This window comes from Osmerus mordax, chromosome 14, assembly GCF_038355195.1.
Source record: "Osmerus mordax isolate fOsmMor3 chromosome 14, fOsmMor3.pri, whole genome shotgun sequence".
In the NCBI taxonomy this organism is placed as follows: Eukaryota; Metazoa; Chordata; class Actinopteri; order Osmeriformes; family Osmeridae; genus Osmerus; species Osmerus mordax.
In genome coordinates this window covers 8404481-8432341 of record NC_090063.1, presented here as the reverse complement: position 1 = coordinate 8432341, position 27861 = coordinate 8404481, and the positions used below count along the sequence as shown (strand labels likewise).

General features: G+C 44.7%; 2 protein-coding genes across 6 annotated transcripts; both read right to left on the bottom strand.

Annotated features, from left to right (window-relative positions):
• On the bottom strand, window positions 1-22418 carry camk2d2 (calcium/calmodulin-dependent protein kinase (CaM kinase) II delta 2). Of its 5 annotated transcripts, none has more exons than XM_067250825.1 (21): window positions 22290-22418; window positions 20550-20644; window positions 12226-12285; window positions 11689-11743; window positions 11218-11283; window positions 10437-10509; window positions 8990-9092; window positions 8419-8502; window positions 8211-8305; window positions 7939-8061; window positions 7669-7752; window positions 7400-7442; window positions 6072-6112; window positions 5165-5224; window positions 3841-3885; window positions 3630-3678; window positions 2472-2492; window positions 2014-2089; window positions 1662-1756; window positions 920-1152; window positions 1-452 (listed from the first exon to the last, which is right to left on the bottom strand). In XM_067250825.1, exons 1-20 carry the CDS (start codon window positions 22349-22351, stop codon window positions 920-922), a joined length of 1563 nt encoding a protein of 520 aa, XP_067106926.1. In that variant the 5' UTR covers window positions 22352-22418; the 3' UTR covers window positions 1-452. The 5 variants fall into 5 exon arrangements, with proteins under 5 accessions (XP_067106926.1, XP_067106927.1, XP_067106928.1 ...); XM_067250826.1 differs by having other exon boundaries at window positions 924-1152; XM_067250827.1 differs by having other exon boundaries at window positions 6072-6109.
• Window positions 22419-23011: 593 nt separating this feature from the next.
• Window positions 23012-24590, bottom strand: cxcl8a (chemokine (C-X-C motif) ligand 8a). Its single transcript, XM_067250830.1, has 4 exons — window positions 24369-24590; window positions 24025-24157; window positions 23701-23787; window positions 23012-23552 (listed from the first exon to the last, which is right to left on the bottom strand). Exons 1-4 carry the CDS (start codon window positions 24418-24420, stop codon window positions 23540-23542), a joined length of 285 nt encoding a protein of 94 aa, XP_067106931.1. The 5' UTR covers window positions 24421-24590; the 3' UTR covers window positions 23012-23539.
• Between the last annotated feature and the right edge of the window lie 3271 nt (window positions 24591-27861).

The following is a 27861-nucleotide window of genomic DNA, read 5'->3' as shown; positions in this document are numbered from 1 at the left end:
TTTGTGTTATCAACAATCACAATGTATTCATATGTACATCACCAGAACTAAAGCAAGCTCAATTTTAACATTCTGATCTTTCAAATGTTTCGTATTGCACACACATAAATACACATAAAAATACAGAACTAATTTTCGGGAGAGGTTACAGTAGTAGATTTTTAACATCTCTCTCTATATATGTAAAATGCATACCAAAACAGCTTAAAAAACAGAAAAAAGAAATGTCAGTTATAAGCTCATCTGACAATGTCCAAATATGGTGTGCTGCCACCGTCTGTGGTACCAATGACTTTCTGTAGTAAAATGTGTTAACATTAAAATGTGTTGATATTGTTGTCCTGTGCGATGTTATGTCTTTATAGGGGGGTCAGGGGGCAATCAGGGGTTGGCTAGTTGATTGCCCGTCACAGAGAATCGTTGATGGGATTTTCATCTTGATATTCCATTAACTGCAGGACACAAACACAGAGGATCAGAAGAAAACAACAAAAGCGGTTAGTAGACTTCTCAGACTATTATTGAAAGGATCTCATTTTATATTATTGCTGTTATGTCAGTCTGGTTACCATGAGGGTATGACTGATCATGACTGACACTGGCTATGTGCAGTATCTGTACTGGAAGGAGACACTGTGTCTGTGTTTCTGTAATGGGATGGGACACTGGCTGTGTATACCTACTGGGATGGGACACTGGCTGTGTATACCTACTGGGATGGGACACTGGCTGTGTATACCTACTGGGATGGGACACTGGCTGTGTATACCTACTGGGATGGGACACTGGCTGTGTATACCTACTGGGATGGGACACTGGCTGTGTATACCTACTGGGATGGGACACTGGCTGTGTATACCTACTGGGATGGGACACTGGCTGTGTATACCTACTGGGATGGGACACTGGCTGTGTATACCTACTGGGATGGGACACTGGGAGCCCCAGAGCGGTGGAAGTGGATGTTTTGCCACTTCCCGTCGCGGCGGTGCCACACGCGGGTCTCCTCGGACTGCATGGTGCGCGGCATGCTGGCGGCGTCCATGTACTGGGTGAGGCGAATGTACGCAATACACGCAGCGTTCTCTCCGATCAAGTGGACGTGGGGATTCAGCAGGATAGTATGTACCGGCTTGTTGCCTTTAGACAGAGCTGGAGTGGGGGAGGGGGTTAGGGAGAGAAAGATGAGAAGGAGGAGGGGGGTGAGTAAAGGAGAGAAAGATGAGAAGAGAAAGGGGGAGGAAGAGATGTGGGGGGAGGATGTGGACAGAGGGGTAGAGGGTGAAAGGAATCGGAGAAGGGAGGGACAAAGGGGAGTAAGATGGGATGGGGTGGAAAAGGGAGAAGGAAGGTTCTAGATGATTTTAGTTGTGTGACAGCGGGCCTGGTAAATGATTGAGGTTTCTAGGGCAACGGCTTATCCGTTCTATTTTAGGCCTACTGAAGCGTAACAGTTGTTACTATTTATAGTCATCACATCATCAATTATTTGAGTGTTTTTGGAACAAAAGCTTCTAGTCTGACCATATAGAAGACTGACATGAGATATGATAGAAATAGCATCAAAACAACTTTCCTGGTCAAATGCTTTCACCTAACTAGGTAATAGAATCCTGTTCAGGGTTTCACTAATCAATAAGACAATGGTGAATGGTGTTTACCGTTCTCAAAGTAGAAGCGGTGGAAGTCATGACCCTCCACCAGATTGCCCAGGGCCTCAGGTTCAAAGGAGGTCAGGCCAGGATCACAAATCTTACTGGGGACCAATGACAGAGCAGGAGGGGCTTAGAACGTGATGAGTAACAAGTCATCTAGCTAAACTGAATATTAATGTGACTCTAAACCTTTCTTCAACATTGTAATATTGTAATAATAATAAACGAAGTGAATCCCAACATTTAACACGTTCTTAATATTTGTATTATGCGCAATATTGACTAGCACACAGTAGGCCTATTAAAATTCCACACACATACAGTAACTCTCTTTCACTCACACACCCACACGACTCACGCGTAAGCTTCAAAGTCTCCGTTGTTGATAGACTCAATCAGCTGCTCAGTGACCTTAATGATCTCCTGCTTACGGGCTGAAACACATAAGCACACACAGCGTCAGTAACCCGGGTCCTGTCGGCAGGATAATGGGTATGGAACGTCAGGAAATGTATTCAGAGGGTCCTCGTTCCAGAATGAACTGGATTTCAAAGCAAACAAGTTTAAAATGGACTCTAGTCTACAAAGCTGCAGGTACCATAATTAGTGATGGAAAGCACACCAAAAATCTGTAATTAAAATTATTTTGTGTTGTCTTTAAAACCAGTTACAAAACCGAATTCAGTTTTCCAGTGCTTCCCATGACTAATACTCTATAAGGCAAGAACATATTAGATGGAGGACTCTCCTTCACTCCTTAAAGCTCTGCATTACTGCATTCTCTATGGATGCAAGCTGGGAGATGGTGACAGTTACCTTTATTGTTATTGGTGCAGGCTGGGAAATAGTGAAAACATGACTTATCATTTATCCAACAGACAGACACAGATTTGTGAACAGATGTAGCACTTCATATCTCGACTACTCATTTTGATATGAGAGAAAAAGAAGGCTTACACAAGACGTATTGTGTGTACATGTGTGCATGCGTACGTGTGTGTCACTGGGAGTCATCGTGTTTAAGCGTGCATGTTTGGGTTTGTGTCTATGTCCCTTCGCTTTTTATCGAAGTCAACTGTGACTCAATGTTTGGGTTAGTGAGAGACGGGAGAGGGACAGACAGGAAGAGAGAGAGAGAGAGAGAGAGAGAGAGAGAGAGAGAGAGAGAGAGAGAGAGAGAGAGAGACAGAGAGAAACTGCTCAGGGAGAATAAGGGGAAACACAAAACAATACACAAAACAAAAAAAGGAGAGCCTGGGTGGTTGAGGGGCAGGGACAACAGTGGATTAAGGCTGAGGCAGTTTGAGAGGCAGTAGGATCCCGATGGGAGAGAGGGGAGAATCTACTCTGCTATCCTGCTCTTCTCCAGGGATGGTGAGTGGGCAGGGCAGGGCAGGGAGTCTCCCCCAGCCAGGAGGGACTTACTCTGGACTGAGGAGGTGGGAGTCTGCCTGGGCTCCGAGGTCTGGGAGGAGCAGCCCTTAGAGCTCAAGATACTGCCTACAAAGTTCCCCAGACGGAGCACTGGCACACAGGGGTGTGTGATCAGATGGGTGTGTGAGGAAGTGTATTTGTGTGTGTGTGTGTGTGTGTGTTCAGGAAGGTGTGTGAGTGAGTGTGTATGTGTGTGTTCATGTGCATGTTGTGGAGGGTGTGTGTGTACATGGAAGGGGAGAAAAACAAACATAGTCATTCCAGAAGTGTGGTAAAAAAAAGGAAACTAAATAAAGGAAGTGATATTTAAAAAGACAAAAGACGAGAAGTGATATGATAAGAAATGACATGTACTGTATACTGTAAATACACTCTTGAAGACGCAGAGAAAAAAGGGTGAAGACAAGCAGACGAAAAGGTTGCAGGGTGTACACTGTTAGCACAGACTACAAGTATACTAAGAAGACTAGACTGGCAGGCAGGCAGACATGTGAGAGAGCAGACAGAGAGATGGCAGGAGGGCGGGGCGGGTGCTCCTACCTTTAACATCCTCATCCTCTATGGTGGTATTGGCACTTTCTATGGACTCCTGGACAGAGAAATAAACACATTGTGTCTAGAGGGGCCACGACACACCTGGATCCATTTACACACTGGCATACACACATGATTAATACACGTACACACAAACATTGAACACACACACATTATATATATGAACACATACATTGTAAACACATACTAAGTGTACCTTGTTTCCATCTACAGGGTTGTGGATGACTGTGGTCTGAGGTTCCTGGAGAAAGGTGGAAAAGAAGAGTGAAGGTATTAAAAAAAGGAGGAAGGAGAAGCCAGCAGGAGTGTGTGTGTCTGTGTGCATTCTGTAGTACCCATATGTCTATCATGATCCTTGAAGCTCAATGACGCTAAGCCACATAGAGGGGGTCAGACACTGCTGGTGTCTTTGACATCCATCTGGCAGATTAACCTCAGTGATTGACAATCTCCTTCCTCCCTCTCCCTCTCCCTCTCCCTCTCCCTCTCCCTCTCCCTCTCCCCCCTCTCTCTCTTTCTCTTTCTCTCTCTCTCTCTCTTACTCTCTCTCTCTCTCTCTCTCCAGCTGTTTCACTAAGTCCCTCCCTCCCCCACCTTCGACTCCTTCTTTTGCTCTCTTCCTCCCCAGAGCCTCTTTCCTCCATGTCTCCTGTTGACTCTTCCTCCGTCTGCTCCTTTCATCTGCTGGCATCCCTCTCTCCTCTTCTCTCTCTTATCTTCTCTCTCTCCCTCCCCCCCCCCTCTCAGACATGGGCTCTGGCCTCAGTTAAGTAAGATGAGGGTTTATCATGATTGACTCTGATTCTGAAACTCCGGACGACTCACAGACTGCTCAAAGGTACACCACTTGAGCTCACCTGTCCTGCATCATTGCGTTTGTGTGTTTGTGTGTGTGTGTGCATGTGCATGTTCATGAAAACAGCTGTCTGTGTGAATGCACGTGAAGCTTTTGACATCACACAAAGCAACAGTCATGTGACCAATACAGCCAAACAATCAGCAAACACCATGCACAATCCTCTGTCAATCATTGACAGACCTGGGTCAAATAACTTCAGAACCATCTTTATCATTTGCGCTTGATTTAGTTTGCCTGGTATGATGGAGCCAATGGGTAAGTCACAGAAGTGCCAAGCCCCACCCATCTACCATTCGAGGCAGGCTAAGCCAACACACAGGATAGGGCGTAGTCTTTGACCCAGGTTGTCTTCTTGCCTGAAGAGCCTGAATCCTCCAAATCCTCCACTCAAGCCAAGCAACTCCACTCAGTGTTAGTTAGCAGCAAAGAGACAGAACAACCAACACTTGACAACAACAATGACAACAGCTACACAGCTCTGGAAAACCACTGCTGTTGGAATGACAAGGTTTCAAAAGGGTTTCATGCAAACCAAAGCACATCCTTCTGGGTAAAGTAACAGTTGGGGGGTAAGATGGTTTAGGGGTATGGCTTCATGCAGTGGGACAGGTAAGGGTGGTGGGGAGGAAGGTGTGTGTGTAGGGGGGGTGAGTGTGTATACCAGGGCAGGGGCAGGGCCAGTTTCTTTAGGGCTGGTCACTGTGTTGGCTTTGTTGTTTACCTGCAGGGGGGGGGGGGGGTGTAGACAGAACATAGCACACACACACACCCTCCTGAGTGACACACCGAGCAGAGACACTGATTCAGAAAAGGGCATGTACGGCCAGAAGCCCAATCTCAAATCAACTCAAAAAAAGCTTACACACACTCTCTCACTTACACACGCCCTATCACAAACACACACACACTCAGTATTTCTACCCCACATACTGGATACCCACACACCCTTATTCTTAAGTGTTCATTTCAGATGGGGCACATACAAACACAGACGTACGGACACTTTAGAGAGGGATCTGGGAGTGAGATCAGAAACATACCCCAGTGGAGGAGAGATATGGAGCGTGTTTAGAGAACAACAGCACAGATCCTAGCACACAATGACCACTGACAGAGAAGGGTGAAACAAGATATCCTAGTATTTAATACATACTGCACTGTATACAGTATATGCTACTGAAGAGACATAAACAAGATGCAATCTAAAATGCAATACAATAACATCGCCTTAAATAGACCACTGGTGAGAATGACTGTCCAGTCATTGGTGTGCATCCATTGGCTCCTCAGACATTGTAAGGGCCTAGTTCCATTTCTCCCAGCAGCCCTCCAATTCTGATAGTCTTTGTCTGCATGGGCAATGGTTTAGAGAAGCTTGACAGGTGTAAGCAATTTGGTCGGTGGCTGTTCCACAATGCTGTCACCTGTCCTGTTGTTTCAGATCAGATGGGGGGAGGGCTAAGGGAAGCGACTAGGGGCTGAAGTGGAACCAGGCACATGTCTGTCATTGTTCCATTCCAGTGGAGGCAATCTGAATTGCCTTTGAACAAACATTTTTGAGAACTCACCTTGACGCCGTCCGCTTTCTTGTTCAGCAAACTTTTGGCTGCTGTAGAGAATAAGTTCATACAAACTGTCAACTTCAGAGTTACATGTAGCACTCAAAACTAACATGTCAATTTCAAGTTACCCAGAGGAACCCAAACTAACATGCAACAGGCAGCTCACGCCATATTGAGCTCAATGTGCAAACCCTCAAGAGCCCTGTCCAACAAGGTCCATAATGCAATGCAAAGGTGTCCACTGACAGGAAATCATTCTTATGCAGGGCACCAATCACGTGCATCGAAGATAGACAGGATGGGACGAGGCGATGGGCCAAACTCGGGTGTTTCGTTTTGAGTTTAATGTACGTGTCTTGTCAGTGGGGGGGTATTCTTAATGACTTAGTGAGCATATTAGAGATATGCAGATTCAGATATGAACCACAAAGCATTTGATTCAATTAGATACATTATATATTGGTTAAATAATTATTTGGTATATGGATGCATTGTCTAAATAATCAGGAGATCTGTATATCTGACATGCCAGTGTCATTCTTCATTTACTGTAACAATGAATGCCTCCTACATGCGCTCTCACACACACAAACATCTTTGTTGCATACAACTTTCTTATCTTATTATATCTTAACATGCTGTTTCATAGCATGCAGGGGTTGGTCACCCTGCACAGCATTTTATTGTTTTACCAGATTTGTATGGCTCTATAGTCAAGCTGTACATTTAAAGTTACTTTATAAACACGGAAGACGCAGAACTGACGTGCAAACAGGATTACTGATTGGCTAATAGACAGGAAGTGAGATCAGGCAACACAGTTTACTTATCAGGGTTAAAACATTCCCTTTTGAGAACATTCCAGAAATCTTACCTCTCAGGGAACCACATCCCAAACAACGGAAGGAAAGAAAATTCAACAGGATAGAAGAAGAGAATGAATAAGGAGGAACAGAAAGCAGCCTTATGAATTAAAGGTCTATAAAAGAACATAAATCAAATCATAAAATCGTAACTGGATTTGTTCCAAGAGGAGGGAGAGGTGTGGGTAGTTCTTCTCTGGTGGAACACCTTAACCAACACTATGCGTGCTAGCATGAATGGAAGTTAGCTATTGACCTCTACTGGAGTGAAAGGTGTGGGGGAAAGAAGGCAAAATAGGCAGAAGTAAAGTCATGATAGGAAAGGAGGAGCGGGAAAGCAAGCAAGCTAGAAGTAGACGTTAGGAAAAAAATGGAAAACACTGACAGTAAGAAAAGAGAGTGCAGAGGACAAAAACTGATGGAAAGGGAAAGAGAGTAAGAGAGAAAGAGCGAAAGAGAGAAGAGACCTACCTGAGAAGTTTCTTGTGACCAGCAGAGTGGTCAGAATGGCTCCCTGCAGGAGTGGAGAGCAGGGAATAAAGGAGGAGGAGAAGGAGGAAAGGAGAGGGGGTAGTTGGAAACCCACTTGTTATCAGAGCATGTTAGAACAGGCGAGGACATCAGAGCAAGAAGAAAAGCAGGCAGGTAATTGTGTAACCGGTCGTTATGGAGAAAGGCAGGATTGAGGGAGAGGTGTTAGAGGAGAAGAAACAGAAGGAGAGGGTTGACAGAGGTCCAACCTTAAGTTTCCTCCTGGCGTTGAACTTCTTCAGGCACTCCACCGTCTCCTGTCTGTGCATCATGGAGGCGACAGTTGAGCGTTGCTGCAGGTGGAGAGCACCAAGGAGGGAGAGAAGGAGAGAACCAATGTCAGCAGGGATAAGGGAAGGAGGAACTGGTGTTGTGTTGTATTGAAATGAGTGCGCTGTAGCTGAAGGAATTAGACGGTACTGGTTTAGCATGTTAGCATTCCACATGTTAGTGTGTGTGTGTGTGTGTCTGAAACATACGCAGATCCAGGGGTGTTTCAGGGCTTCGGTGGCATTGATACGTTTGCTAGGGTTGATGGTCAGCATCTTGTTGATCAGGTCTTTAGCTTCAGGGGTCACTGTGTCCCACTCCGGAGATGGAAACTGGCAGGACACACAACAGTCATCCACATAATCAGTCAATCAATTATCTATCTATCTATGTGACTTTATACAGAGAGAAACTGGTGAAAGGAGAGAGATAAAGCAGTAAGTGTAGTGAGTAGAAAGATTAAGGGCATGTGCATTCTCACATCATAGGCCCCAGCCTTGATCTGCTGGTACAGGCGATGTTGGTCCTCGTCCCAGAATGGCGGATAGCCAACCAGCAGGATATACAGGATGACCCCTGGGAGGAAGTGACATGCTTTGACATTCAAGACTATCTGAATGAAGATCTGAACTGACCTCCAGGGTGAAGTTAAAAGGGTGAAGGTGAGAGGTTAGAGGGTTTTTTTTTACCACAAGCCCACATATCCACTGGCTTGCCATATGGGTCTTTTCTCAGCACCTCTGGAGAAAGGTAGCCCGGAGTTCCAGCAAAACCTGAGGGGGAGAAGACAGGAATGAAGGGATGGAGGGACGAAAGATCATAGGGAGGCAGGGATGGACAAGAGTGGGGGGAGACAGTGATGGAGGGATGGAGAAAGGAGTGGCGGGAAGGGATGGAGCAGGGTAGGGTTCAGAAAGAGATGGAGAAGGGTTGGGGAAGAATACATGGATGGAGGGATGGGGAAGATTACGGGGGGAGGCAGGGATGGAAGGATGGTGATGGGTGGGCGGAAAGGAAGGATAGAGCAAGAGGTTGGAAGTGGTTGAAACGAGAAAGGAGAAGTGCAAAACTTGCGAATCAAGATACAAGAAGGAGAAGTCACTCTACACTACACGGATGGCTGTTCCATTGATTGATTGATTGATTGATTGAGTGAGGGAGTGGGTGGGTGGCTAATTGATTGTGATTGATGGGTTGGTGGGTGGCTGATTGATTGACCCCTTCAATATCTGATTATTGATTGGCTAGGTGGATACTCACCAAACCATGCCTGTTGGTCCCCCTGCACCTCGATGGCCAATCCAAAGTCAGCCAACTTGACCGCCGCCCCCTTCAGCTTACTGGCCAATAGAAGGTTCTCAGGCTGGGGGGGGCGGAGTCAAACAGGTTAGAGATAAGAGGTCTGGCACTCTCTCAGAGTCTGAATCGCCAGTGGAGGCTGATCTGGGAGCAGTTTAGCCCAACCGAAGCCTAACCTCAATTGTTAGGGGTCACAGCACCAATCTGACCCCAGACCAGCATCCAGGGAGACCTACTATAGCTTAAATTAAAACAGAGAGACAATGAGCCCTCCCCTCACTCCCCATCAGAGATTTCAAAGAGAGCGGATGGGTGTGAGGCTAACTGCCTCCCTTTGCTTCGACCGATCCCATGCTCTCAGACCAGTGAGAGAGGATATTCTTGGTCAGAGGTTAGGGTTAGCTCACAGCAGCTGGAGATGAGCAGCAGAAAAACAAGCACTAAAACACAAACACACCTGCCTATACACCTATGCACACACGTATGCACACACACACACAGGCACAAGACAACCTGAATACGATTATTTCAATATAATATTTCCAATCAGTGCAAAACCTCTGATCCAAAAGACTTCACACATGCTTAGCTAACACTCAACATTTTGGTAATGATGTAAAGAATGTTATTTTACCCAATACCATTTGTGTCTTACACTCTGGGCTTGAGAGAATAACAATAAAGACTAGTCAGCTTCTGTTACGACACTCAAAATGATCACTTATATCCCCATCCCTCCCTCTTTCCATCTCATTATTTTTATTTCCCTCTCCTTCCCTCTCTCTATTTCCTTCTCTCTGTTTCTCTTTATTTCTCTCTCTTGCTCCCACCGCAAATATCAATTCCTTGGGAAGTCATCAGAATTCCTCACCCCTTCAGAATATTCATTCTGCTAAAAATGCTTCACATCTCAACACCGTTTTTACATAATTATGCAAATATGCTATCTAAGTGGCACACGCACAGTCCTTCCCTGTCACTGTAATGCTGTACTCAGCACAAAGACACACACACACACACAGTCTCCGCAGGGGACTGCAGCCCCTGGGTAATGATACAGGAGGGAGGTCTAGTTCCTGGAAGTGTCACAAGGCACACTACACCCAGAAGAGAGGAACATGAAGGTGCTGAGGTTTGGGGGACAAACGCAACAAACTAAGACTAGGCTACACGCATGTCTGCAAACACAACAAAGTGTCAACTTTATAAGTATTCTTATCAGCAGTTAATGAAACGCAAGCAGGATAACTACCACCATATGCTATGAAGGCTGAGGGAACTGGTGTGGCAGGGAATTTACGTTCAAAACTTGCAAGATGTGGCTGGAAAAAAAGCTCGACTGCGATAAAGATGTTTATGTAGGTGTTGTAAAAGTGTGATTATGAGGGTGAAGCATTGGCATACAAACCTTGAGATCCCTGTGCACTATTCCATTGACATGGCAGTGGTGAACACTCTCCAGAATCTGCTGTATACAATGACTGAGGAATGAATGGAGGGATGGAGCAATAGCAAGAAAGGAGCGAGACAAAAAGGAGGAAGAGAGACAAAGAGAGCAAGGAGAATTAAGAAAACAAACATTTCAAGAAACAAAGTTGATGTATTTCACCTTTTCCACGTGGATACCAAAGGACCAACTGGGTTGAGTTCATAAGTGAACGCCCTTAAACACAACAAGAACAAACAAAGAAGGAACCCTAGCCCTAACTCAGTCTGATAATGAGGCTGCTTTATGATACTGGAATGGTCGTTCATCATTTAACTAAAACACACATCTTGCTGCAAATCGGTACATCTTAAATCCCTACGTTCGCCTTTTGTCAGTGATGCTGTTTCTCCTCTCGTTCTACTTCCTCAATGCACTTTTTATATTACTCCTCCTTACTCCACCCTCTCCAGGATCTCTTCCTCCTCTTCCTAAACGTCTCTCTCTTTCTTTCTATCTATCTCTCTATCTCTCTCTCTGTTATTCTGTCTCTGGGGAGGTTGTATTCAAACCCTGGTAGTGTAGATGATGAAGAGCACAGTCAGTGTATCATTAATCACCTTTATAAATAACTGGATGAGAGACAAGGCAGATGTATCACACCTCGGGTACCATATGGGATAAAAAAACACACACACACACACAGCAGGACATAAGGGCTGCTGACCTCAGCAGTGTGTGTGTGTGTGTGTGTGTTGCCTACCTGGCATCAGCCTCACTGTAGTACTCCCTGGCTACAATGTCCTCAAACAGCTCTCCTCCTGTCACCCTGAACACAGGAGAGAGACATTAGACACACACACAAATACAACAGTCCAATGTGTGTGTCTGTGAGTGTGTGTACATGCATGTGTGTGTGTGCGTGCGTGTGTGTGTGTCTTTAGTGAGAACAACAGATCCACCCCTGAGCCTCCCTGGCAGGCCGCTCTTGGCTATCCAACCACACTGCATGCTGGGTGAAATGGGGACATTGTGTGTGTGTGTGTGTGTTAGCATGCATGAAGACTTGTGTGTAAAGGGTAGGATACACAGTGGTGGGTGGGGAAAGAGAATCGGGGAGCATGGAGAGGGATGAAAGAAAAGAAGAAAAGAAAGGAGCGTCTGGGAGAAGGAGGGGAGAAAGGAAGAGGGAGGAGAGAGCGGGAGGAGAGGAAAAGACAGACAGTATACTCACAGATCAAAGACCAGGTAGTGGAAGCCTTCTTCTGATATGCTGTCATGGAGACGAACTAGAAAACCAGAAAAGATTGTTAGAAGGAGGAAAGTAAAGATGTGAAAAAAGAACAATTCTCTCCTTGAAACGTTGACAGTACAAACATTGTGTCACAATTCCCACTAACTACATGCTTCAGTAGTACTACTGTCACTCTTGTGGTACAGCCAAACAGCGTGTTCTAATCATGTAAACAGATACCTTACACATCCTAACAGAGCCAGTAATAAAGGCAGGGTAGGTAATGTTGTTGAGAAGCACTTTTTGACATATTCGCTTACTGTAAATAAACTTCACATCCTGAAAGCAATCAATAAATCTAAAGGTTTGAAAGTAAAATGTAATCAATCCGATAACTGTGGGCGTCACAGGACTGTAAAAGCCAAAGCCACTAGTTATCTGTGGAGTTATTTCTTGACCGAAGAATATGTTATTGTGTTGCCGTGTATCATTATAATGTGATGTGCAAGTGTGTGTTTTCAGTCACATGCATCTTACCAATATTGGGGTGTTTCAATAAACGGCAAATCCTCGCCTCTCTCTCAAGCTTCTGGTGGTCTGTGAAAAAAGAGGGGGGGCAGGAAAAAAAGATTATTATATTTCTATTCAGACTCCAGTTGACATTACAACCACTGGAGGGCATGATGTGCATATCTGAGCATCTGTGTGTAAATGCAAGCTAGTGTGTTGGTGAGTGTGTGTGTGTGTGTGTGTATACACATGGCCGTAAGATGACAGCTGGCAGAGGTAATGGATGAAAACACTATAAATAAACGTCATGTCCCCCATTTCAACAGAACCCTCCTTTTATCTCAAAACTCCACCAGAATAAACTGACCTGATATATCAACTTAGCTTCGCACCACCGAACTTCAGGCCATACTGAACTGCCACAAAGACAAAACTAGTCAAATAGTCAAAGTCTGCCTGCATTGTTAGGTGGTGTAGGTGTAATAAATGTTAATATTATGTCTCCCAATCCTTCCATTAGTTCCGTTTTTTTTTTTATACCATGTTTCTTGCTTTGTGAGAGCCTGGATTGAAACTCACAAAACCGAGATATGGTTAGTGCCATGTTGAATTTCAGTATCCATATACTGCAAAGTGCAGTGTTCTGATGATTTGCTATTTTCTATCTTACCCAACCAGTTTGACCGGACAAGAATGGAATACGGACCCAGTACAAAGTGTCCAATGCTTCATTTAATACCTCGCCAACACAATGGGGCTACACAGGAAGGTTTTTGGTTTTATGGAGGGGTACCCTTAAGTTTGTTTTGGCATTTCACTGTGGGTACGCCCTCGCAGAAGCGCTTTTATCATGTCAGCCAACAGAGACGCCTGCACTGGAGGAGGGGAGACGCACGGCTCTCCAGTCATTAAAACACCTCTACTCGCTGGCCACTCAGAAAGCTCCATCTTGCTGCGATTGCCAGTAGGGAGCGTATCTAAACTGTCCACAGTTCGAGCGACCAACTCGTTCCTTAAGGATATCCACCTACGGTCAAACAACAGCAAGACTATTTATGCCTGTTTCCCCCGGATGCCTGGAGGAAGCTTCCATCACCTGGAACCTGGAAGCCCTATTCAACTCCATTTAGGGAGAGTCGGCACTCGACTGCATCGGTAATGGTGGAAAATGGCCTCGAATACATGTTTCCAGTTGAACCGCTAGTGGCCTCTCATCTACACCCCATCCAGAAGGCCACTCTGACTCCTACTGGGTCTACCTTGCCTGCCAAGGCTGACTGCTTCCCGTCCTCCACGAGAGAGCAGGCATATATAAATATCCTGTCCTTCATGCTAGTGGCATACCAGGAAGAGCTACAGGAAGAGATTGCTATCAAAGCTGAGGCAGGGATGTGGGATGAAATCTCCATTGCCACAGATCCTAGCGCTTCCACAGATGTCCCTAGGGAGCTGGGAGAGCTCTGTCCAAAACCACATGTGTGTCGGTGTATGAATGGTGCGCATTGCTTATGTCCAGTGTCTAAACCCATCACCACGTATTAGCACTGCCCTTCCAATGGAATTGGATAATATCAGAACCACTAGAACAGCTAGACACAGTCTATAGCTATAACCTTAGGTTATGACCATAACCTGGGGTCCTTAGACAGTGAGGCTACTTACCGGACCACCCTCCAAGAAGAGTTGTTGCTGATCCTAAATCACAGATAATTCCAATCAATTGGATTTTTTATACGGTTTTACCTAAAAAGACTGGTCACATTTACAGGAACTCTTGCCATGGTATTGATTTTACTGAACATCAAAACCAGAGAAATCAAGAGACGAGCGATCTGATCTGACAGAACCCAATGTGGGCCAATGTAATCTAAGAATCAGACCAGTGAAATCCCACAGGGATCAGCAGAACAGAATGATTCTGTGTCATGTGTTTGGGAGCGATTCCCGATTCTCACCACGTTAGTCGCAGTAGAGGAGAATTATGTCACCTGATTCTGATTCAAAATCACAGAGTCAGATTCAATTTGATAGAGTCAGATTCAGATCTACTGATCTGATTCAGGACAGTGTGGAGGCGACCCACTTCAGCTTCGCCTCAGGACAGAAAGAGAGAGAGGGATGAGCAGAGGGTTGTATTTTTTTCCAAATAAAATAGGACGCCTATTTTTCACCTTCGTCCTCTTCTCCTTCCTCTATTCTTGTTGACGCTGTGGAAACTGCGGGCCCAGTTCAATCAAACTTGTGCGTGTGCGCGCCTGTGTGTGTGCGTGTGTGTGTGCGTGATAGACAGCTATATAGACAGTAGGAAAAGACAACGATTGTAGTCATTACTTGGCAATATGAACAAGGTCAACTCTTTCCTTATCTCTCATGTTCTCGGCCTTTATCTCACTGTCATCTTCTTTTATTCTCCCTCATCCTCTTACACACACACCAAACATATTTTCAGCTCCTATCATACTCGATCCCTCTCTTCTCAACATACAAACTTCCTCTCCCTCTTTCTCTCTCTGTCTCGCTCTCTCTCACATCCTCTCCTTCTCTCATCCTCTCCCTCTCTCTCTCTCTTCCTCCACAGGTAGTCTACCTACCAGCTGGTCAGACATCTGTTGTCTAGCAACTCCTGGACCAATCAGAGTGCCAGGTTTCTCCTCTCCTCTGCAGTGGAACTAGCCTTGCATGCAAATGGACGTCCCTGAGCTTCCACTCATACATGTATCCACCTAAACACACAACTTACACATACAAACTACTCTACCACTATTCACAATCTCAGGCAACTACGCCAACCAACAGCTATAATAACATCTGCATATAAAGCCAACCCTACAGAAAGGACACACACTGAAAGACAGCCTGCCTCCCCCAGCAAGTCTTAAGAGGTGAGCAATAATATACTGTGACAGGCTGACTGCGTTTTTCGACCTACTACTTGTGTGAGAGAGTCCAAACCCACAATAGACATCAAAGGTTATTTCTGCTTGCGCGTTTAAGCTGTAGTTTGTAGGCATCAGCATTTTGAAATTGTACGGAGGCAACTTTATTGTCCAGACAGATGACAGGTTAAATACCAGTCACGCACTAGCATCTCTAAAACGGGACAATCTCTGCCCCCAACAACAGCCCTGGGAAAAACCAGAGCTGTTCCCAGATTCACCCTTTTTATTTGTAGAACTAAATATTTTAGGAACACAAGTTTGGTCGATCATTTATTCAAACGAAACCTTTGACTACATTGGCTTCCACGTGCTTGTAAACGCTTGTTGCAAACATTGTCCTGTGTATTTATCTCTGCCTCTCTCCATCTCTCTTTCTCTCTCTGGCAGCTTGTTTCCCATTCGATCAGCCGATCAACCGCACTGCAGCACAGTAGGGTTGTGTGTGTATGTGTTTTCATATTAAGGATCTTGTTACAGAATATGTTGCAGATAGACAGACAACAGGCCGGCAGACAGACTGAGAGACACACTGGCAGGCAATCAGAGATATACACAGGCAGACAGATATCATGGCCAGGGGACTGTAGACGTGTTCTCCATAGTCTGATTTTCACATTTCTACTACATTACAGACTAACACACACTAATTCACTGAGACAGTGAGACTCAGTCTGTCACCCTCCAATGGCTCTGAATGAAATCAGACTTAATATTCTCTATGGAGTCAGGGCATCCGGGGATAACCAGTGGTTCTACACACACACACACACACACACAGAGAGAAACAAGAGGTGTTTTTTGTCAAAGATAGAATGTCTCAAGAGTATCTTAATACTTTGTGCTACTGTCTCCATCTATCATGGAACATTATCACAGTATATGGAGGAAACAATGCACGCGTGTTCACAAACACACACATACACCCCCACACACATAAATATGCACACATAAACACAGCTGTTGGCCCATTTTCTTCTGTTCAGTCATTTGAGACCTGCCTCCTGGGTGAGGCTCAGTAAACACTACAGGGGATGGATTAGAGTCTCATGCACACACACACGCCTGCGCTGCGCACTCACACATGCACGCATGCATGCACACACACAAATACACACATCAATACATGTGAACCGAATATTAACATGTGCAGTTGTTTTTACATGTCACTATTAACAGGTCTGCACAAAGACACACATTCCTCCCTATTTCTTCTTGCACACCCCCTCTACTCCTCCCATTTCTCCTTTCCCTGCTCTTGTCTCACTACACCTTTACTTTGCTTTTAGTCTCTGTCTCGTTCTGTCAAATTACTCTCACACTTACCTTTAAAAAGACGTGCCTTTTCAAGGTTGAACCTTAGACTGGGGAATACAAGCACACACAAACACCTTCAGAGTGTGACTATCCACTGTACCACGATAGTGTTGCATTATAGAATCTCATCCTTATAGATTCAAATATTCTACAAGGTGAAACTGTTCCTCTCAACCCAGAAAGAGAGCATAGAGAGAGAACCCCGAGAGATAACCTAGAGAGAGAACCTAGAGAGAGAACCTAGAGAGAGATCCTAGAGAGCTAATCTAGATAGATAACCTAGAGAGAGAACCTAGAGAGATAACCTAGAGAGATAACCTAGAGCGATAACCTAGAGCGATAACCTTGAGAGTTAACCTAGATAGAGAACCTAGAGAGATAACCTAGAGAAATAACCTAGAGAGAGAACCCAGTGAGATAATTTAGAAAGCGCACCCAGACACCAGTTAGGACACACTCATCAAAGAGACTCAATGGCCTTCATTCAACAACAGACTGCTAGGTCAAAGAAGGAGGGAGGGGGAAAGGAAAGGAGAGAGGGAGGAAGAGGAGAAGAATAAAGGTGAGTAACTACAGAACTGAAACAGAATGAGGAACAGGTGTGGAAAGGGTTTGAAGAGAAGAGAGGAGAGAGAAAGAAAGAAAGCAATAAAGAAAGAGAGGGATGGGGGAGAGAGAGCTTCACTCTTATTAAGAATGTCCTAGCTGTTTCCTCAGAGTCTCATGCCCTAGTTAGTCAAGCTGGGGGTTCTTTTTTACCAGAAACACTGAGACACACACCCTGCTCCAGTGTAACAAACATACACATCCAGCAGCAGTGTAGCAGACACACACAGCCTCCTGCAGTGAAACACTGAGACACATGCACCCAGTTGCAGTGTAACTGTCACGTTGGCCAGGTTACTGTTCAACAGTTTGTCTGTCCACAAAATGTGAGCACCAAGTAGAACAAACACACAGCCTAGAAAGCAGGGTGTTCTCACTGTGTGTGTGTGTGTGTGACCAGCGTTTATTTTTAGCCTTGCGGTGCCCAGTGTGTCATGTGATACCTCCTCCCCCTCTTCCTCCCTCCCTCTCTGTCTTCATCTCTCCCTCCCTCTCTCTTCCTCCCTCCTGCACCCAATTTCTTTCTCTTCCTCTTTTTGGAGGTGAGGAGAAAAAGTAGATGGAAGGATGAGAGAGGAGGGATAGATGACCATCTAGAATGTGACACACACAAGAAAAGTAGAAAGAGAGGGATGAACACACACTACAGCCACCTTTACCATGGCTGTTGCCGTGTTACCTGCGCCACAGGGTTACAGGTCTCTCTGTGCCACACCCTAGTGACTCTAGCAACCAACCAAAACCCTTCTCAGTCCATAGCATAGCAATGCACACTCGATCTATACGCATACACTCAGACAGTGGGGGGTGGGGGGGGGGGTGGAGGGTCAGGGCAGAGTGAGAGTGACGCATGTCGGAGAGGAGTGGTTAAGCTGGTGAAAAATACACACATACACACGTCATCAACTACACCCTTCTCTTGACTCCTTTGCCTTCTCCATCTCTCTCTGTTTCTCTTGCGCTCACTCACACACATCATCAACTTCACTTTCTCTCCTCCTCCAATCTCTCTCTTCTATCTCCTTCTGTATCTCTCTCCCCTTCTCTCTCTCTCTCTCTCTGTCTCTCTCTCTCTCCCTCTCCCTTTTTCTCTCTGAGTCTTTCACCTCCCCTCCCCCCTCTCTCCCATCTCTGTCACTCTCTCATGGACAGACCAGACTGAAATGGTGCTCTTAATGAAATGCTGTATAATCAGGTGGCAGATTGCAGGATTGTAAAACGCTCTATAGGAACACACACACACACACATGCACTCACACACAAACACACAAAATGAAACATACAAATACAGTACACACACCCATAGCCCAGTACTGATCTTCCTGCACTCTCACCACCAACCCTGCCCTAAGCCCATCCCACTGATATCCACACAATGTACGCCCACACACACACAAGCTTACAAACCCACCCACACACACAAGCTCACACACACACAAGCCCCTTCCCTCACACACAAGCACACACTCACACACATAGGCACACACACATAGGGTGGAGGGTCATCATCCCACCAGAGTTGCAATTCCAGAGCTTATCACAGAAAGAGGCTAAGACCATATCTAACACAGCAGTATGCCTGGCATGGGAAACCTCTACTGACTGTTTGCCAGTATGTGTGTGTGATTGTATCTGTTGAGATAACCCATAGCTCAGTCATACTCCAATGGCGGACAGCAGTCCATGTCCTGGTCTAGCAGGGTTAAGGGAACGCTAGCCCGGGGCCGCGTTCTATCCTATCATATGCATTTATGCAAATGTGTCTCTTGAAGAGAGCAGTGTTGGGACTGGGAGCAAAAAAGTTCCAACACAAGACTGTGAATGTGAGAATGGCTTGTAACCAAGTATCCCAAATAATAATTTGATTGATAATTGATAATCTGACAATAGCAGGTGGTGACTTACAAGAGCACCGATACTGACAATATCTTTGGTCTGGACCTTTTCTACTTAGGAACATTTGTGTGACTGGACCTCCTAAAATTGGATTTGAATACCGCTGCCATGGGTAGATTTTTCAACGCAGTCCCATCATGCAAATGGAGAGATACTGATGCTCTTCATTAGGTATCCATTACACAGAGAGCAAAGAGAAGAGGTGAGAGGAGATGAGGGGATCAATCGGTTATAAGGAAAGAGCAGCTCAAAATGATTGGTTCCAAGTTCTGGACAGCTTTAGCAGTGAGGGATGTGATTGTTTTGGATAAGCAAATACAGAGCACATTATTGGATATAAAGGAAATTAATTTGCACAATAGGTAGCACATGCTATTGGTTATAAGAGTTAACTGCCGGTGCTAGGCTTTTTGGATGCTGTGTCGTTGTAATGGTGTGTGTATGTGTGCGTGTGTTGGGGCATGAATCTGAACTTGTATGTGTGCGCGTGCGTGTGTCTGTGTGTCCCAAGCCCCCAGGCAAGCCAGCCGGCAGCTACAATTACAGTGACGGATGTGAAAGAACTGGGTCGGCTCTGCTAGAGATCTACCCCTGGGACCACAGGCCCGGCCAGGGCCTTGTATCAATACGCAAACACACACACACACAACAAACACAAACTCACACATTCCCTCAAAGACGCACACTGAAACTCAAGCATTTACACATAAGACATGAGTCTAACCTCACAAAAAAAGGACACAGGAAAAGACTCATCCTACACATACTGCAAGTGGGCAAAGCATACACTCTTTTGTCATGGACGCATGCATAATAAATCACATAACACTTCAGCTCTCTTAGTCTCCCTTGCAAAATACAGCAAGGACACCCACACTTGTGCACGCACGCGTGTGCATAGACACACACACACGGACAAACACACTTCAACACACACACACATGCACAAACACGCTCATACAACCAGTCCTAATCAACGGAGACCCAGATGAGGCTCAGCTCCTATGGCCTCCTTCTCTTTTTCCCCTTCTTCTCTGTCTCTCTTCCTCTTTGTCTCCCTCTCTTCCCCCCTGCTTGCTCTCTCTCTCTGTCTCTCTTCCTCTTTGTCTCCCTCTCTTCCCCCCTGCTTGCTCTCTCTCTGTCTCTCTTCCTCTTTGTCTCCCTCTCCTCCCCTCTGCTTGCTGTCTCTCTGTCTCTCTTCCTCATTGTCTCCCTCTCTTCCCCCCTGCTTGCTCTCTCTCTGTCTCTCTTCCTCATTGTCTCCCTCTCCTCCCCTCTGCTTGCTCTCTCTCTGTCTCTCTTCCTCATTGTCTCCCTCTCTTCCCCCCTGCTTGCTCTCTCTCTGTCTCTCTCCTCTCTAAGTCCATTCAGGGAGCAGACTTGTTCACAGCTCACTCCCATGTGACTCCACACCACTAGGGATGTGTATCTGTGTGCATGTGTGTGTGTGTGTGTGTGTGTGTGTGTGTGTGCATGTGTGCGTGTGTGTGTGTGCATGTGTGCGTGTGTGTGTGTGTGTGTGTGTGTGTGTGTGTGTGTGTGTGTGTGTGTGTGTGTGTGTGTGTGTGTGTGTGTGTGTGCGCTGCCATTCCCTACCTCTGGCAGAAAGCTTCTTGGTGTTGATGATTTTGGCCGCATACTCCTGGCCAGAGGAGATCTTCAGACACCTCCTGACCACAGAGAAAGCTCCCCTGAAACGAACACACACAGTATTGTAATGAATATGAGTGTTTGGAACATGGGTTTTATGAATATGACCTATACATATTAGTGTTATATATTGGCATTATTGATAAATGTATTATGAATATAAGGGATTTGGTTAAGGACGTTATGAATATGGGGGTTATGAATATGGGCGGTGATCAATAGAGGTCAGACAAACAGTGTGAGTCATCATTTCACAGCATTTCACATCTGTGAAGTAAAAGAAATTTGGGTGAGTGGTTTCTCAACATGGCCGCCCCCCCTTTGGCCTACAAACAACTTCACCTGCTTCAATCAACAACATGGACATGAACAAGAATATATGTATATTTCAAACTTCCCCCTGGTTTTTTAAGGCCGGTGGCTTTCTGTTGTTCTTAATATATTGGCATGTTGTTTATAATAGATGGAGTGGGGGGGGGGGGGGGGTTCAGTCACATGCATGCAAATCAGACATGATTGTACAATCTAGGTCATGTTGGGAGGAAGGGCTGCATCTCTGAGCTGCACTTTTTGAGGGAAATCAGAGAGAAGCTGCTCTTCTCTCACACAACCTAGGTTTGGTCTTCTTAAAGATCAATGCAATATTATCTTCATGTAAGTCAAATTTGTTTATGGCGGAGTGGGGTCTAAAATACAGTTTACTGTCATATTATCTTAATGTAGCCCATAGGTCAAACCACAATGCATGGTGCATCTTCCTCAAACATTAGGACCGCATTACAGAAATTAAAGAAGTCTTGTAAATCGTCCTGCCTCCGAGGCCTCTCTTGAGTGTATGATGGCATTCCCTATGATTCAGTCACAATAGCTTGCTTGACCTTTTCCGAAGGACCGACCTGTTTGTGATATGCTGTACACAAGATTATGAAATATAACTGAGGGAGAGAGACTGTGACTGAATGTTAGACGGGGCTGACGGCCGCCAAAGACTGACCGCGAGGCCTAGGCAGACTGCAGGTTGGTCAACACACACGCACGCTCACGTACGCACACACGCACTCGCAAACACACGCGCACTTCAGTGCATCTCTCTCTTTATCCCTGCAACCTCATTACCCTCTGTCTTTTACTCTGTCTCTCTCATCGTTCTCACTGTCTCCAATCACCGTTTAGTCAGGAACCCCCAGTCTGTGACTCTTAATTAACCGCGGCTCGGTGGCTGGCCGTGGAATGTGTCATCGCCGGGGTCCGCTGTCGCATTACCGCGTATGTATTTCTGTTGCAGGGGACGGCACCACTATCTCACAAGTGGGACGCCTACCTTGTTAATCTAGTCAAAATGAGGATGCTTGGTTCGAAATACTGGGACGAATAAGAGGAAAGACGCTTAAGCCTTTGCACAATGATTTGGCAGTCTTACGGCATTTCATAAGACTATCAGTCGATAGACCATGCATGTTAAATCAAATACAGGTAAAATCAGTGTGATGTGATAACTGTAGGGCTATGTTGTTCATTCTTCAATTTTAAATCACAAATAAATCTACACAGCATACACACATACACGCGCGTAGTCTACCTACAGCGTCGAATCAACGTCCTCGGCCAAAGCAAGCTATTATATAACAATCTGACAGTCACCGGGATGCTGCCAGATTATGAACAATTTTAAATATGCACGCTTACTTGCCCAACTCTTCAAATAGCTGGTATTCGTCGGTAAATCTCGTGCAGATCGTTAACGCCATCCTGGTGAAGGGAATGGGTTGTGCGGTAGGGATGCTCTCACAAGATCCACACGGTCGTCAACGTCAGTACCGCCCGAGTCGTCCTGAAGGCGCAAGCCAAAACTGTGCGAATCATACACAGATACAACAATACGAGCGAGCGAGAAGGATTCTGCGGCAGCGACTGCACTCCAAACCCAATTTCCTAAATGCTTTGTCTTGGATAATTCCAGAGTTGTATTTTGCATGGGGGGGGTGTGTTTTTTCCCAGCAATCCTGACTGTCCTCACTTGCGGTTCCTTATCTCAGTTCGGAAGCGCAGCATTTTGTGTGCATTTCCATATCTATCGCGAGTGGCCCAGTGAGACTGTGCGTTTCTCTGCGGCCTTCAAACACTGCACCGCCCCCTAGCTGTGCTCTTGGATCCGCCCCTCCGCGCGCATCTGACCTAAGGATGGCTCTACTAATATTTGAATAGCACAAATAATGGCAATGATAAGCCTCCTAATATTCATTGTCATCATAATCTTAAAATGTAATCAAATCAATGTGTATACAATTCATCCTCTTCTCCCGTAAAGCAGATGGATGGAGTTAGGAGTGGCAACAAGCAATAATGTAATAATAATGTTACAATTTGGCAAACGCTTTGGGTCTCAAAACTAAAACATAACACAAGACTTTTAAATAAATACATTTTAATGTTTCATATAAAAGGTTTTCCTAGGTCTATGCAGAAAAGTACAATACATATTTCAGTGTTAAGTTATGTCACAGTGCTCAAAACAAAAACATATAATTAACATAGGACAACTGAGGAGATTCATACTTATTATTATGTAACTAGTAAAATAAATAACAATAACAAAGCACACACAATGAATATTAAATAAATTACATAACATCTAAAGAACATGTGTGAATACCTGAGTGCAGGGACGTCGTTCGACCCTTTTTACTGGGGCACGTGCCCCAGTATAAATCTGCTGTGCCCCAGTAAAACTAAAGTTTTAGTTTTAAGAATTTACTTTATTAGTCAGTGCATTCATTTAGATTGATAATCCCAGACCCTGCCTGAGTGAGATAACTTGTTGATGTTTGGAAAACTTGAATAGTGTATATTTCTATCATTTGTAAACCATGACAAGAAAATAAAAATATGTATCTAAACATTATAACACTTTAGTGGTGGTCCGCCTCCTCTTCTCTTTAACGGTTCTTACTATCAAGAAAAGACACAAATATTTCATTAGAAACTTGTAAAAGTGACAATTTTTTCATAATGCGATGACAAAATGAATGAACATGATCTAGTCATTCCCTTTCAGCTGTTGTTTTCTACTATAGGTCTGTGAGTCTGGTCTACCTACTTGGCCAGGATCTTGGCGATGACCTTCTTTACCCAGGGTGCTTTAGTGTCCAGGCACACCTCCTGGCCTGTCTGCTTCAGAGTGGCTCTGCGGGATCAGAACACTCAGTCAGAACCATCCAGCGTGTGTGTGGTGAGAAAGGGAGACAGGCGAGAGAGAGAGAGAGAGAGAGAGAGAGAGAGAGAGAGAGAGAGAGAGAGAGAAGAGAGAGAGAGAGAGAGAGAGAGAGAGAGAGATAGAGAGAGAGAGTGAGAGAGAGAGAGAGAGAGAGAGAGAGAGAGAGAGAGAGAGAGAGAGAGAGAGAGAGTGAGAGAGAAGACTCACATGATCTCAGTGTCACTGCAGTGGGAGCTTGCAGGAATGAGCTGAATCTTCTGTATGTGTCGACCAATTGGCTTGCTCTCTGTCTGGATGCAGTGGCAGCGAAGGTCAGCCCCCAGTCCTCCCAGGCTCATCCCTGTCAGGGGTCAAAAGGTCAGATGATCAGAGACATGGTCAGAGACAGGCAGCAAGGGGGAAAATAAACTATTGCAGGTAAACGATGGGCAGACAGACAGACAAACAGACAAACAGACAGACAAACAAACAAACAGACAAACAGACAAACAGACAGACAAACAGACAAACAGACAAACAGACAAACAGACAGACTGACTGACTGATCTCACCTGCAGTGATGGCCAGAAGAGTGATGAACACGATGACAGAGTTGATCTTCATATTTTTCTAAAGTTCAAAAGTTCACACTTAACAAGTTAAGATGTCCTGGTAGAAGTATTCTGGTAAAACTATGTTTAGCTGGTCCCTTTTGCAGTTAGAACTACTGAGATTGTAATGTTGTTGTCTTTTGTGTTCTCTATGTATTTGTCTCAAGCTAGATGTTCTCTCTCTCTCTGTGAGTTTGAATATGCCACTGTGGAGGAAGGAGCTCTTTATAAAGACCCACCATGGGTGTTAGTCATTGTGCTGTGTTGCGCAATTTGGGTTTTCTCTGCATGGGAATTTACCGCCAAACCCCAAACAGAATGTATTTGATTAATAGCTGTGTCACATGGCTGTAACAAGTAATTACATTTAGTAATTTAAGCAGACGCTCTTATCCAGAGCGACTTACAGTAAGTACAGGAACATTCCCCCGAGGTAAGTAGGGTGAAGTGCCTTGCCCAAGGACACAACGTTATTTGGCACGGCCGGGATTCGAACTGGCTTTCAGATCACTAGCCTGATTTCCTAACCGCTCAGCCAGCTGACTCCCTTACACTGATGAATCTTCTTTTCCCAGTAATTGTATGTCAAAAACTTATACTGAAAACATCATTCAATTTTATGCAGACTTAGTGAATATATTTTGTTGTGTCTAATTGGGTCATCCTGCACAATTGTCACCACACAGGATGCAGAATTTCAAGACGCACAGATTTACCAGAAGAAAGAAAGAAAGGTACAGATTTTGGAAAGCGGATGATGATCTCACTGGGGATCAGATATTATTACGCCATGCAAAATAAAAGCTTGGTAGTTTTATAATGAATAGTGTTAGTAGTGATAGTGTACAGTTTTATGAAGAATAGGGAGTCAGTTGGCTGAGCGGTGAGGGAGTCGGGCTAGTAATCCGAAGGTTGCCAGTTCGATTCCCGGTCATGCCAACTGACGTTGTGTCCTTGGGCAAGGCACTTCACCTTACTTGCCTCGGGGAAATGTCCCTGTACTTACTGTAAGTCGCTCTGGATAAGAGCGTCTGCTAAATGACTAAATGTAAATGTAAGAATAGAGTGAGTATACACACACGTATACATACTGACAGTACACATACCCACACACCTACAGTACACACACATACACACAGTAGAGTACATATACTGTATAAGGAAATATTGTTTTCCAGTAATGTCTGTGGCTCATTGTGTATACATTTCGGGAAAATTGTTCACGCTTCGTAATCAGAAAGGCGGTTTCCAAAAAAGCCCACCACTCTGTAAATATGTGTTAACTTTGGGCCCTCTTAGGAAGCACACCAAAAAGCAGCATGTTGCTGTTGTATAGTTTGGGTTTTTGCAGCTCGTTCCAAAAAGGCTAGGGCCCTAGGTTTACACTGAAAGCTTATTCATGGTTAAACATCCTTTGAAATTCCTTCAGATATTTCCGTTGTGTGTACTTGAGTTTGCCTGGAGTGGACACCAATGTAATGAGTCTGAGGAGTTCAGATCCAACACATCTGGCATCCACTCTGATGTCTCTGAGTCTCAACTGTGAGTAACCTGGCGTTCTCACAATTCCGCTGAAAGTAAAGCCTGCTCAAACACATTTGCTTCCTTGACATACCAGTGGAACGTGTATGCTTTCTTCAGTGACGTCTGTATTTCTGTGGTGAACTCGACAGGAGGTTCACTTTTTTTGTGTGAAACCTTTCAGGTGTGACAAATAAAGAGATTAGCTGGACAGGTATGTGTGAGTTAGCAGCCTGCAAGAGTCAGTGAGGTGTCTTCATGGGAAAGGTGTGTTGTTACCTGCAGCCTGTGTTGTGCTGCCAGGCAGGCTGGAAGGGGTGAAAAGCCTCTGCATGTCTCTCAATAGTTAACTGTCTTTTTTTTTCTCTCCCTCCCTTCACAGGCCTTTTTGGGTCAACCTAACTTTAATATCAAGGTCAAATTAATGTAAAGGTAATGCAAAAAAGGTCATCATATATATCATGATATCATATATTGACCAGTGCAGGGATAACAGGGGATATACCAAAAAGGGGAAATGGATGTCATTAGTCATTTAAATGGTCTCATTGACCGTTTGATGGACATGTGACCTCATGTGTTCGCATTGCGTTACCAACAGGAAGTACGTCTGTTAACATTGGATCACATGAGATAGTTCTTACAGGGGTAGGATATGCAATTACACAATGTGGTGGTTTACATAGGGATAGGATATGGGGTTAGGATATGATTATGACACCTGTCACCCACTACTGGGTGACAGTAGTGGGCGACTAATATACTTACTGAGTCACACGTCTGCTTACCAAATACAGTAGTCCAAAAACTCTCTTTTGTCAATAAGGAAGAGAACATGTAGGAAATTGCATGGGAGGGTAGAGGACTTGACACTAGGTATGAATTATTTACATAGCTGTCTTTATATTTAATCTCAGATAGGCCATGGGTTCATGTGAGTGTTATCTGATGTTGAAATACCTGCTTCATAATGTCAGACCCAGACCCAGTCCTGCGGAGAACATGCCGTCAATGTACTATACCCAGGCAATATGGATATGGATGCATGGGAAAGTCAAAATAATTATGTTTGGTCTTCCTTGCCTCGTAAAAAGGCCCTGGAAAAAGACTTTGCTTACAGCTAAAGAAAGACAGATTTGACAACTACTGGATAATATGGATTAGGGGTGGGCACTGGGCGGTATGGTATGAACGTGAATACGGGTGTGGCGTTATGCCATGATATGGATTTTGCCATATCATGGATATCACGGTATATTAATAAATGTATTAAGTAAAGTGATTCTGTTTGGTATAAAATATAAGTCAAGTAATACAGCCTAGTGGGATATTTCAAATTGTAGGCTATCTTTTACAACAACAAAAAAACATTTAAGCAGAGAAGCTGCACGCATTGTGCCAGCCAATGAAAGTCAACAAACAAGCAATCGCACTTCCAGAGGAAGCAAACATTCATTGGAGTAAACTGCTTTTGTTGGCAAAAGCAGTGTAACGCCAGTGGGGTTGATTTGCCGGACGAAGAAGAATTGGTTTTGAAAAAAAAAAAAAAAAAAGGGAGCCTCTTCGGTCGTTTGGAAATGGTTTCAAGTTTCCGACATTGACCAACAAACAGCTTACTATGTAAGTTGTCGTCGAATTGTGCTAGCCAAAGGGGGAAACACGAGCAATCTTTTTCACCACCTGAAAGCCATGCATGTGCGCGAATATGAACAATCTACCAGAATGCTTTTAACAAATCCAATGCCAGGTTGGTTGGAATTGTGAAATGTTCATTGTAGGCCAACAGAATCGAGTATTCAGCCATGTAATAATTGTTTATAGCCAACTCACTACAAATATTTAACAGTTTTATTGGGATCCCATAAACGTAGGCTACTGTTAAACGCTAAAGTCGCTCTTCCGTGGCAAAGCACTGCAAAAGTTGGAAAATTCA

Bases quoted from the DNA above. Each gene is read 5' to 3' on its own strand.
- camk2d2 (XM_067250825.1), bottom strand. From the start codon at position 22,351: ATGGCGTTAACGATCTGCACGAGATTTACCGACGAATACCAGCTATTT. The intron at 6,113-7,399 runs GTAGGTCTCTTC...TATTCTCTACAG, and splicing joins GGTCACAAGAAACTTCTCAG to CAGCCAAAAGTTTGCTGAAC. The intron at 3,679-3,840 runs GTACACTTAGTA...TTCTCTGTCCAG, and splicing joins ACCCTGTAGATGGAAACAAG to GAGTCCATAGAAAGTGCCAA.
- cxcl8a (XM_067250830.1), bottom strand. From the start codon at position 24,420: ATGAAGATCAACTCTGTCATCGTGTTCATCACTCTTCTGGCCATCACT. The intron at 24,158-24,368 runs GTGAGATCAGTC...GACCCCTGACAG, and splicing joins TCTTCTGGCCATCACTGCAG to GGATGAGCCTGGGAGGACTG. The intron at 23,788-24,024 runs GTGAGTCTTCTC...CTGATCCCGCAG, and splicing joins TGCAGTGACACTGAGATCAT to AGCCACTCTGAAGCAGACAG.